This window comes from Pseudophryne corroboree, chromosome 11 (genome assembly GCF_028390025.1).
Source record: "Pseudophryne corroboree isolate aPseCor3 chromosome 11, aPseCor3.hap2, whole genome shotgun sequence".
Lineage (NCBI taxonomy): Eukaryota > Metazoa > Chordata > Amphibia > Anura > Myobatrachidae > Pseudophryne > Pseudophryne corroboree.
The window spans coordinates 138652640-138665075 of NC_086454.1; the positions used below are offsets into that span (position 1 = coordinate 138652640).

A 12436-nucleotide genomic window follows, 5' to 3' on the forward strand; every position below is an offset into this window, starting at 1 on the left:
TGAATTCCCCTTCCTCCGGACTGGAAATCACTGCCCTCTGAGAGTCCATCTTGAACTTGAACCTTTTGAGGTAGAGATTCAGATTTTTCAGGTTCAAAATTGGTCTGACCGAGCCGTCCGGCTTCGGAACTACGAAAAGGCTTGAATAAAACACTTCTCCTTGCTGTGACAAGGGTACCAGGACAATGACTTGATCCTGGCATAATTTTTTAATTGCAGCTGTTACGACTTCTCTGTCTGGAAGAGAAGCTGTCAAGGTCGATTTGAAAAATCGGCATGGGGGGACGTCTTGAAACTCCAGTTTGTATCCATGGGACACTATTTGTAAGACCCATGGGTCCAGGCCAGATTGAAGCCAGATCTGACTGAAAAGTTTCACACGTGCTCCCACCCGAGCGGACTCCCGCAAGGGAGCCCCAGCGTCATGCTGCAGATTTGGCAGAAGCAGGGGTTGATTTCTGCTCCTGTGATCCTGGAGACGGAATTTCTTTCCTCTTCCCCTTCCTCTACCTGGAAAGAAAGGGGAACCTTTGGCCTTTTTGTATTTGTTGGGCCGAAAGGACTGCATGTGAGAGTGCTGTGTCTTTTTCGCCGGTGCAGGAGCATAAGGCAAGAATGTCGACTTACCTGCGGTAGCCGCAGAGACTAACGCATCCAGCCCATCTCCAATCAAGGCCTCACCTTTATACGGGAGAGCCTCCATATTTCTTTTGGAATCTGCATCAGCATTCCACTGGCGAATACACAATGCCCTCCGAGCTGATACTGCCATGGTAGCGGCTTTTGAACCCAAGAGTCCAATTTATTTCATGGCTTCTAGCATGTATGCAGCAGCGTCGTTGATATGACCTAACGTTAGGAGTATCTCATCTCTATCTATCGAGTCAATTTCTGATGACCAGTTATCTGACCATTTTTCGATAGCCCTACTAACCCACGCGCAAGCTATGGTGGGCCTGAGCAACGTACCATTGGCCACATAAATAGATTTTAACGTAGTCTCCAACTTGCGGTCTGCCGGCTCCTTCAGTGAAGCCGTCCCAGGTGCAGGGAGAATCACCTTTTTAGTTAATCTTGACAGGGCACTGTCTGATATGGGGGGGTGACTCCCATCTTTTCCTGTCCTCTGCCGGGAAAGGATAAGCAACCTGAATCCTTTTGGGAATCTGAAATTTATTTTCAGGGTTTACCCAAACTCCCTCAAACAGAGTATTAAGCTCATGAGGAGGGAAAGTTACATTAATTTTTCTTTCTTTATAAAAAATATGCCTTCTCCTGAGGTACAGGAGGGGCTTCCGTAACTTCCAAAACTTCCTTTATAGCAACAATCATATATTGAATGCTTTTTGCCAATTTAGGATCTATCTCCCTGGAATCACTATCGTCGACACAGGAATCAGAGTCCGTGTCGGTAACAGTATGTACTATTTGTGTAAATGGTCTCTTATGTGACCCAGAGGGGTCGCCTGCGGATGAAAAGGCAGAACTATGAAAAATCACATCTTCCACTGATTTTCTCCAGCTCTCTGCATGAGAATCAGACTTATCTAATCTCTTACTGATATGATTCACACTATCACGTAATTCTTTCACCCATTCAGGCTCGTGGTGTGCCGGCAGCGCCACCACATTACAACTCTGTGTCCCTAAAATGGCTCCCTCAGGGGAAGAGCTCCCTGCTTTAGACATGTCACACACGTGCAGAAACACACCACAGACACTCCGGGGCTTATAGTAGACAGACCCACAGTAAAATCTGTCAGAAGGACACAGATAGGATTTGCCAGGTCACAACCCAGCGCCAGTAATAAATTGTCTGTGAAACACAAAATGCCCACTGACATGCAGCGCTTTTATAATGGTAATCACACAATATATAGCACCAAATTTCACTGTGCCCCCCCTGTTTTGCACCCTGATACTTGGTTCAGCAGTGGAGGAGGACCAGCGTTCTTCTTTGCAGCCTGGAAGGAGAGAAAATGGCGTAGAGCAGTGTGCTGGCTGACTGAGGAGGAAGCCCCGCCCCCGTAATGGCGCGTTTCTCCTCAGCATTTATGAGGCAATTTTTTTATACTGGCGGGGGTAGGACTGTGCCTCAGTATCTTATGCCCTTTTATTTGCCAGTTTTACTAGGTTTCATGCTGCCATGCGCCCCCCCCCTCCCAGCGCCCTGCACCCTGCAGTGCCTGTGTATGTGTGGGTAGCATGGCGCGCAGCGTTCATGCCCGCTGCGCGGTACCTTTTAGCCGTCACGATGTCTGAAGAATTCTTCTTACACTCACCTGTCTTCTGGCTCTGTAAGGGGGATGATGGCGGGCTGTGGGAGTGAGCACATAGCCGCAGGTAGCGTTCAGTTCCCTTCAGGAGCTAATGGTGTCCTGTCAGCCAGAAGCAGAGCCATGAAACTATTCAGGAAGTTGGTTCCTACTTCTGCCCCCTAAGTCCCACGAAGCAGGGAGACTGTTGCCAGCAGTTCTCCCTGAAAATAAAAAACCTAACATAAGTCTTTTCAGAGAATCTCAGTAGAGCTCCCCTGGAGTGCATCCAGTCTGCTTGGGCACATTTTCTAAACTGAGGTCTGGAAGAGGGGCATAGAGGGAGGAGCCAGTTCACACCCTTGAAAAGTGTTAAAGAGCCCATGGCTCCTGCGGAACCGTCTATACCCCATGGTACTGAAGTGGACCCCAGAATCCTCTAGGACGTATGAGAAAATGTAAATAGAACAGTCATACACACATAAGAGACACATGTAATAAAGAGACATTGCACCTCACTGTTTTATACATAAGTTTGCCTACCATGGACCAAGAGGAGCATTTCCGTAAATATAAAAAGCTTTGGACAGCAATTTGTTTATGTACTTTCTATATTACGTTTTGCGTTTTAATCATGTTCCCCCAAAAAGCTTCAGGACAACTCCTTCTGAGTGCAAGACAGAAAAGGTTATGTGTCTGGTTGTACCTTAGGCAGAGATGAACTAAGCAGTGAAAAGAGTGGAGAAGTGAGCCAGTGGAAAAATTCTCCATGGTAACCAATCAGCTGCTCTATATACTTTTATAGTATGCACATTATAAATGTTACATCAGTGTTGATTGATTGGTTGCCATGGCACACTTCTCCACTGGCTCACTTCTCCTCTGTTTTCACTACTTAGTACATCTCCCTTGCCTACACAAACAGTATGTAGCCAATGGCGGGTTCTGTAGGAATTGGTGACATGATGTAAATCGATCATGTGATTGGCTGCGTTTTCATGAAGATTAGATTAGGTAAAAAACTTGGATGACTCCTGTTTGCAGACGAGTACATGTTAATAGCAGTATTTATATACAAGCATACAACAGAGCAGTAAATGTGCATTATTCTCTACTTTAGTTAGAATATTACCTGTCAGACAAACTCCCAAGCACGAAAGCGCCAACAAGAACCCCTGCCATGTAAATTGACTGAGCTACCTGTCTCATTTTGCGCTGGTTACAGACCAAATCCCACTGCAACAGAGACACATAATTAATTCTTATTTCCTATTTTCCTTATTTCCCTATTTTTCAGTCCCCACAGTAAACAAAGTCAGTTTTTGATATGAAATATATCGTAACTTTGTTTTAGACAATTACATATAAAATTTGCAGTTTTGGGGTTATTTATTTATTACCAGTTGTTTGTATAGTGCACACATTGGGCCTGATTGACAGTTGTACACTATGCTGATGATGTACACAGTTGTAGTGATTATTTGCCACTGTGCAAGGAGCTGCATTGCGCACTTGCTGAGATTGAATAGCGGTTTAGCGCACACAGAGGATTTATTTGCAAAGTGAGTGACAGGTGACCCAAATACCGTCTTATGCTTAGAGACGCCTGCTGTTTGCGTGCAAAAGCGGAACCATCGGCCTCTTGACGTAGACAGAGCAGTTCTCCTGACACGCCGACAGCTCTCCAACTGCCAGTGAATTTGCATTTGCAGAATTTGACACGCCCAGATAATGGCAAGATAACGATCCGGAAATGCCTGCACTTGTCTAACTGTGCACCGTTACCTCCCCCCAAACATTGCCTTTGACAGAATAGACTTATTCAAGAGGTCGATGGTAGAGTCATCTAAGTTCAATGTTTCTGCTTTTGAATGAAAGTGGCGGATGTGAGAAGCAGACTGCTTCTGAGTAACTAGCATATTTTTGCAATTACACAGCAGCAAAATTGCATCTGCATAAGCATTAGGCTCATATTCTGCAGAGAACATTTGGTCATTCACATCAGTCCCTGACCAAGATGGAGTTTGCAATCTATATTCCAGGGGTGCTTTAAGAAAGGAGGAGGCCTGTGTGCAGGTTCCGTGCAGGTCTGGCAGTGAGTAGGCTCTGGCTTTATGCCAGAGTCTACTGCACCTGGGCAGGTCTGCGAGAAATGGCGTTGTGCCTTGTTCCTGGGGACATCTCTATTGCTCATGTGCAAATCACCGGGAAAATGGCCACGTATAATTATACGGGTACAGGGTGTGCACCGCACAACTTGCTCCCATTATAGATAAGCCTATGCTATATTCCCTACCACTTGTACACATACACAACCACACTAGGGTTAATTGTTTTGTCGGAACCAATTAAGCTACCAGTATAGATTTGAAGTATGGGAGAAAATCCGGAATACCTGGAGGAAAGACATTTCCACCGAAGCTAGATATAAAGCCTTACATAAGAACTGCACACAGAACTAAATAATACTCTAATACCCCACTTCATCTTAACTAGTAGAACAAGAGATAGGTCAGCATCTGGTGTATCAATTCAACAGATAATACAGATGGACATACACTGCATGATAATCGTGTAAGCCAAACAACTACATGCCTGGTTTGAACAATTATCGATGTTAGATACTGAATGATGATCATTCACAGCTAGAAAATGGTTGAAAAAACGAGTTTTATGGTAAGAACTTACCTTTGTTAAAACTCTTTCTGCGAGGTACACTGGGCGCCACAAGGATAGACATTGGGTGTAGAGTAGGATCTTGATCCGAAGCACCAACAGGCTCAAAAGCTTTGACCTTCTTCCCAAGATGCATAGCGCCGCCTCCTATATCACCCCGCCTCCGTGCACAGGAGCTCAGTTTTGTTAACCAGCCCAATGCAGTAGCAAGTAAAAGAGACAACTGCCAGTTGCCACAAACACCACACCCTCCCGACAGGAGAAGTGTCAGCGGCTAATGCCATACCAACCCAAAGAAGCTAAGTGCGTCAGGGTGGGCGCCTTGTGGAGCCCAGTGTACCTCGCAGAAAGAGTTTTAACAAAGGTAAGTTCTTACCATAAAACTCGTTTTCTGCTGCGGGGTACACTGGGCTCCACAAGGATAGACATTGGGGATGTCCTAAAGCAGTTCCTTATGGGAGGGGACGCACTGTAGCGGGCACAAGAATCCGGCGTCCAAAGGAAGCATCCTGGGAAGCGGCGGTATCGAAGGCATAGAACCTAATGAACGTGTTCACTGAGGACCACGTAGCCACCATGCACAATTGTTCAAGGGTCGCACCACGGCGGGCCGCCCAAGAAGGTCCAACAGACCGAGTAGAATGGGCCTTAATGTGAGCAGGAGCTGACAGACCAGCCCTCACATAAGCATGTGCAATCACCATTCTAATCCATCTGGCCAAAGTCTGCTTATGAGCAGGCCAGCCCCGTTTGTGAAATCCAAACAGAATATAGAGAGAATCAGATTTCCTAACAGAAGCAGTTCTCTTCACATAGATACGGAGAGCCCGTACCACATCCAAAGATCGCTCTTTGGAAGACAAATCAGGAGAGACAAAGGCCGGAACCACAATCTCCTGATTAAGGTGGAACGAAGAAACCACCTTAGGTAAATATCCGGGACGAGTCCTAAGAACCGCCCGGTCACGGTGAAAAATCAGATATGGGGAACTACAAGACAAGGCACCCAGATCTGACACTCTTCTAGCAGAGGCAATAGCCAGCAAGAACACCACCTTAAAGGAAAGCCACTTAAGGTCAGCTGAACCAAGGGTTCAAATGGAGGTTTTTGCAACACCTCCAAAACCACTGACAAGTCCCAAGGAGCCACAGGCGGGAAATAGGGAGGTTGGATATGCAACACACCCTGAGTGAAAGTATGAACATCAGGTAAAGTCGCAATTTTTCTCTGAAACCACACCGACAAGGCAGAAATATGAACCTTGAGGGAGGCCAGACGCAGGCCTAACTCTAGACCTTGCTGCAGAAAAGCCAAAAGCTTGGCTGTACTAAACTTGGAAGCGTCATAATTGTTAGATGCGCACCAAACAAAATAGAAATGCCAGACCCTATGGTAAATCCGAGCAGATGCCGGTTTCCAGGCCCGCAACATAGTTTTAATGACCGCCTCAGAAAACCCTTAGCCCTCAAGACGTAAGCTTCAAGAGCCACGCCGTCAAAGACAGCCGGGCTAGGTCCCGGTAGACACAGGGGCCCTGTACGAGGAGGTCTGGGCATTGTGGAAGTAGAATTGGACGCTCCGACGATAGGCCCTGCAGGTCTGAGAACCAGTGCCGTCTGGGCCACGCTGGAGCTATGAGAAGCAGATTTCCTTTTTCTTGCTTGAACTTCCGAATTACCCTGGGCAGGAGTGACACCGGAGGGAACACGTACGGCAGCCGAAACCTCCACGGCACCGCTAGCGCATCCACGAATGCTGCTTGAGGATCCCTTGTCCTTGCTCCGAAGACCGGAACCTTGTAATTGTGTCGAGACGCCATCAGATCCACATCTGGAAGACCCCACTTTTCCACGAGGAGTTGAAACACTTCTGGATGGAGGCCCCACTCGCCGGCATGCACGTCCTGATGACTGAGAAAGTCTGCTTCCCAATTCAGGACTCCCGGTGTGAATATTGCCGATAGATGGCGTTCCGCCCAACGTAGAATCCATGAGACTTCCTTCATTGCCAAACAGCTTCGAGTGCCGCCTTGATGATTTATGTAAACCACTGTGGTGGCGTTGTCCGATTGTTCTTGAACAGGACGGTTCTGAATTAAATGCTGGGCCAGGTTCAACGCATTGAAGACCGCCCGCAATTCCAGAATGTTGATCGAGAGGAGAGATTCCTCCTTGGTCCACCGACCCTGAAGGGAGTGCTGCTCCAGCACCGCGCCCCAACCTCTTAGACTGGCATCTGTCGTCAACAGGACCCAGTTGGATATCCAGAAGGGACGGCCCCTGCACAATTGTTGGTCCTGGAGCCACCAGAGCAGCGACAGACGAACCTCCGAAGTCAATGAGATCATGTGAGACCTGATCCGGTGAGGCAGGCCATCCTACTTGGCTAGAATTAGCCTCTGGAGGGGGCGAGAATGGAATTGAGCATACTCCACCATGTCGAATGCTGATACCATGAGGCCCAGCACCTGCATTGCCGAATGTATCGACACTTGCGGACGAGAAAGGAAGCAACGAATCCTGTCCTGAAGCTTCAGGACTTTCTCCTGAGACAAGAACAACCTCTGGTTATGAGTGTCTAACAGCGCTCCCAGGTGCACCATGCTCTGAGCAGGGACCAGGGAGGATTTCTTCCAGTTGATGAGCCACCCGTGGGCTTGTAGAAACTGGACCGTCATATCCAGATGACGTAGGAGAAGATCTGGGGAATTTGCCAGGATTAACAAGTTGTCCAGATACGGCAGTATCCTGACCCCTTGACAGCGGAGTACCACCGTCATCACCGCCAAGACTCGCGGAGCCGTTGTTAAACCAAAAGGTAATGCCCGAAACTGGTAATGGATGTTGCCAATAGCAAACCTCAGGTATTGTTGATGTGACACTGCTATAGGAATATGCAGGTAAGCATCCTGTATGTCCAGGGAGACCATGTAGTCCCCAGGTTCTAAGGCCAGAACTATAGAGCGAAGGGTTTCCATAAGGATCTTGGAAATCTTCACAAACCTGTTCAATGCCTTGAGGTTGAGAATGGGCCGGGAGGACCCATTCGGTTTCGGGACTAGAAACAGCAGAGAATAGTACCCCCGGCCCCTCTGAGCAAGGGGCACCTGTACTACGACTCCTGTATCCAGGAGGGTCTGTACCACCGAGTGTAGAGTTTTTTGTCTGGTCCAAAGGGACGTCTGTCAGGCAAAATCGATGAGGGGGTCGGTTTTTCAAGGCTATGGCGTAACCTCGAGTGACGACTTCCCGTACCCAGGCATCTGAAGTGGTCTTCAACCATTCCTGGGTATACCCTAGAAGCCGGCCCCCCAACCTGGGATCCCCCAGAGGGAGGCCTGCCCAGTCATGTGGCAGGCTTATCGGTCTTGGCAGCTGGCTGACGGGCAGCCCAGGCTCTTTTGGGCTTCGGCTTACCAGGTTTGGAAGTGCGGGCCTGCTTATGGTACGCCTGACCTTTTGCTTTACCTGGAGGACGAAAGGGGCGAAAGGACGAACCTTTAGCCTTCGACACAGAAGGAGCGGTATTAGGCAGACAGGCAGTTTTGGCAGTAGCCAAGTCAGCCACTATCTTGTTTAAGTCCTCCCCAAACAGAATATCTCCCTCGAAAGGGAGTACCTCCAGGGTTTTTCTAGAGTCCAGATCCCCAGGCTAGGATCTCAGCCACAATATCCGGCGAGCCAGGACTGACGTAGTAGAGGCCTTGGTTGCTAGGATACCGGCATCAGAAGCCGCCTTTTTAATATATCGAGAAGCTGTGACAATATATGACAAGCATTGTCTAGCATGGTCAGAGGAGATTTCAGCTTCTAACTCCAAGGCCCATGCTTCAATAGCCTCTGCAGCCCATGTAGCTGCAATAGTGGGCCTTTGTGCAGCACCCGTGAGGGTGTAAATCGCTTTCAGACAACCCTCCACACGTTTATCCGTAGGCTCTTTTAGAGACGTGACGGCAGTGACAGTTAGAGCTGAGGAAACAACCATCCTAGCCACATGTGAGTCCACTGGAGGAGGCGTTTCCCAATTCTTAGACAGCTCTGGCGCGAGGGGATAGCGAGCCAGCATCTTCATTTGAGGCACAAACTTCGTACCCGGTTTTCCCAGGGTTCCTGACGTATATCCACTAGGTGATCAGAGTAAGGTAAAACTTGTTTAACCACCTTCTGATGCTTGTACCTATCTGGTTTCTTAGGAGGGACGGATGACTCGGGATCATCCGTAATCTGCAGAATTAACTTAATAGCCTCCAAAAGATCAGGAACATCCACATGTGAACTACCCTCCCCATCAGCCGTATCTGAGTCAGAACCTGTGGGGTCAGTGTAAGTGCCGTCTTCATCAAACGAGGTGTCAGTGCAGTGGCGGAACTAGCGAGCGGTGGGCCCAGGTGCGACAAAATGCTTTGGGGGCCCCCCCCCCCACATCCCATCCAAGTCCACCCCCTCACCCCTGGAGAGGATCTGGTGAGGGGGACCTGCTCAGTGCCAGAGAAATGGATACCTAGCAACAGTGCCGTAACTAGACATTTTAGCACTGTGTGCAAGAAACGGCATCGGAGCCCCACCCCTGCATGGAAAACAGGGGCAGTGCGCGCCGTAGGCGCGCGCAAAAATACATAGTGGCGTGGCTTCGTGGGGAAGGGGTGTGGCCACAAAATAATACCAATTCATAAAACGGTGCACAGTACGGCAGACAGCATCCCCCTTTTTACACATCACGGCAGACAGCGTCCCCCTTTTTACACATTACGGCAGACAGCGTGCACTTTTTACACAGTATGGCAGACAGCATCCCCTTTTTACACATTACGGCAGACAGCGTCCCCCTTTTTACACATTACGGCAGACAGCGTGCACTTTTTACACATTACGGCAGACAGCGTGCACTTTTTACACATTACGGCAGACAGTGTCCCCTTTTTACACATAACGGCAGACAGCGTCCCCTTTTTACACATAACGGCAGACAGCGTGCCCTTGTTACACATTGCGGCAGGCAGTCCCCCATTTTTACACATAGCGGCAGGCAGTCCCCCATTTTTACACATAGCGGCAGGCAGTCCCCCATTTTTACACATAGCGGCAGGCAGTCCCCCATTTTTACACATAGCGGCAGGCAGTCCCAACAAAGAAAGAAAGAAAGAAAGAGACAGAAAGAAAGAAGAATTATACTTACCCTCTCCGCTGGCTCAGGCTCCTCAGTGCAGCGTCAGACGATTCCCGGGCTGGAGACTCACCATGCACATAGGGAAATTAGGGAATGACCAGCAGCTCCAGCTCCTCTCTCTCCCTCCCTCCCAGTCCCTCCCATTATGACAGTGGGCGCCGGGGACGGCCACGAGATCTTGGCGTGATGCTTGTCAGATCCCCGGCGCCCAAACAGAGAGAGAGAGAGAGAGAGAGAGAGAGAGAGAGAGAGAGAGAGAGAGAGAGAGAGAGAGAGAGAGGAAGCCGAGGGAGGGGCGGAATATAAACAGGAAGGGGGAGGAGCTGAGTTAGCTGCCCCTCCTCGCTTTCCTGATTGACATCATGATCTTGCAGCACTGCAGCAGCATTTTATTATAGGAGGAGGAGGAGGACGTGTGGAGGAGGAGGCGCTGGAGAGAGCATTCCCTCCAGCAGCAGCAGCCAGTCACAGTGAGACCTGTTTGTATGAGGGAGGGACGGACCCTCCTCCCTCTTCGGCCGGGACCCCTCCTGCTCCTTCCCCTTCAGCCGGGCTGCCGCTGAGTGTGTTACAGAGGCGGCAGCCGCGGCAGCGTGTCTGGTGCTGCGGCTGCTGCCCTAGTGCCCTGATCTGTTCGTTACGACGGGCGGGCGGCGGGACGCAGACCCGACGGGAGCGCTGGTGTGCGGCCGCGGCGGCATGATACAATGAGTCATTGTGACTCATTGTAATGCCGGCGGCTGTGGGCCCTTGAGTGCGGCGGGGCCCCAGTGCAATGCACTGGCTGCCTTGCCAGTAGTTCCGCCCCTGTGTCAGTGGTAGCATTGGATTGTGAGGAAACAAGCGCTCGCTTAGAGGACCTCTTGGACTTAGGCGAGCGTTGGTCAGACATTTTAGTAGTCAGGGACTAGTTCAACTTCTTTAATTGAGCAGATAAATCGTCCGCCCACGGCGGGTTAGCTGCAGGGACCACATACGGTTGTACCGGCATTGGGGGTCCCATAGGGGGTGTTAGTTTATGAACTAGCGTATACAGAAGCGTGGAAAAAGCGGCCCACGGTGGGTCAGTATGTGCCTCCGTTGCCACAGTCCCACTGGGGGGTAAGGAGCCCCCAGAACCAGAACCCACAGCTGCTATATTCTCCTCATATGTGCCTGTGGCTTCAGCAACACCAGCAGTGTGTTCAGCCCCAGAACCGTTACCCTCAGAAGCAGACATGATATAACTTGCAGAATGAGGTAACCCAGTACAATTATCAGCAGCACTATATCCCTAAACCCAAACCCCTGCGCAGTGTAGTCAGCACTAGCAGAGATAAAGGAGAGATATGGTGACTAAATCACATAGAAAAATACGTAATACAGTATATCTTTGTGAACATCCTATATTAGATAACAGCTGACGCACAAAGCCCCCTCAGGTTATGGAATATAGGGATAGCAAGTTGAGTGAAAGACACAAAATGGACACCACTCAGCTATCAAATGCACACACAGAAAGTCACAGTTTGTACAATGCAGAGGTTATTACTGACAATAATACTGCACTGGACTAGCTTACACAGCTATATAACAATAGATATAACAGTACACAGTAAGAACTGGATGTATATCACAGGGTAATTGTACTATAAAACCCTGACTAAACGCACTCTTTCTTAACTATCACTGTCTAAAAAGGCAGGTAGAATACTGTCATGTAAAGGCACAGCGCTGACAACCAGGCGGCTTTACATAGGAGGATTTGCCCAAGATGCCCAGGAACAGTGAACTGAGGAATAATGGCGCCGCAGACACTGACAGGGAGTGAGGAAAAGACAGAAATGCAGCTCCAGGGCGGGAACACTTGCTGGAAATGGCGCCCTGGGGCTGGGGGAGGGGCTTCAGGTCTAAGCCTTATCCCCTCTGCTGGCAAAACCACCAGGTATTGTGGGCGATATAAAAAACGGTTTAGAGAGAAAACCTGACCTGCGCCCATGTCCTGGTGATCTAGTGGGATCGCGTGTACTGCCACAGTGTCCACTGACCGCGCCGGATCGCGATAAAGACCGGGTCCCGCAAGCGGGACCCACTTACCACCTCCCGAAGCGCGGCCACGCGATCCTGGAGAGCCCCAGCCGTGTGTGTCTAACGTGAAGAAAACCGGAGCCTCCGCTGTAGGTACCCGGCAACCAGGGTTCGGGAGTGTACAGTGCCGCTGGGGGAGAGATGGAGCTGCAGCAGGCAATGTCTACTGACATCCAGCACAATCTGTGCCTCTGCTGCAGCCCTTGTAGTCTTCTTTTTTCCTCAGAAAAAGCTTTTATAGAGCTGCTGTGAGCAGCTCTTCCTGTTACAT

The 12436-nt window shown here is 49.5% G+C and overlaps 1 protein-coding gene across 2 annotated transcripts in view; it reads right to left on the reverse strand.

The window, feature by feature from the left end:
* The window catches only part of LOC134969129 (solute carrier family 22 member 6-A-like), a 252681-nt gene that overhangs the window by 99460 nt on the left and 140785 nt on the right, over window positions 1-12436 (reverse strand). For both annotated transcript variants that reach the window (XM_063944858.1, XM_063944857.1), the window contains one exon: window positions 3388-3491. In XM_063944858.1, coding sequence (XP_063800928.1) covers window positions 3388-3491 — 104 coding nt within the window. The remainder of the gene's footprint in view (window positions 1-3387; window positions 3492-12436) is intronic.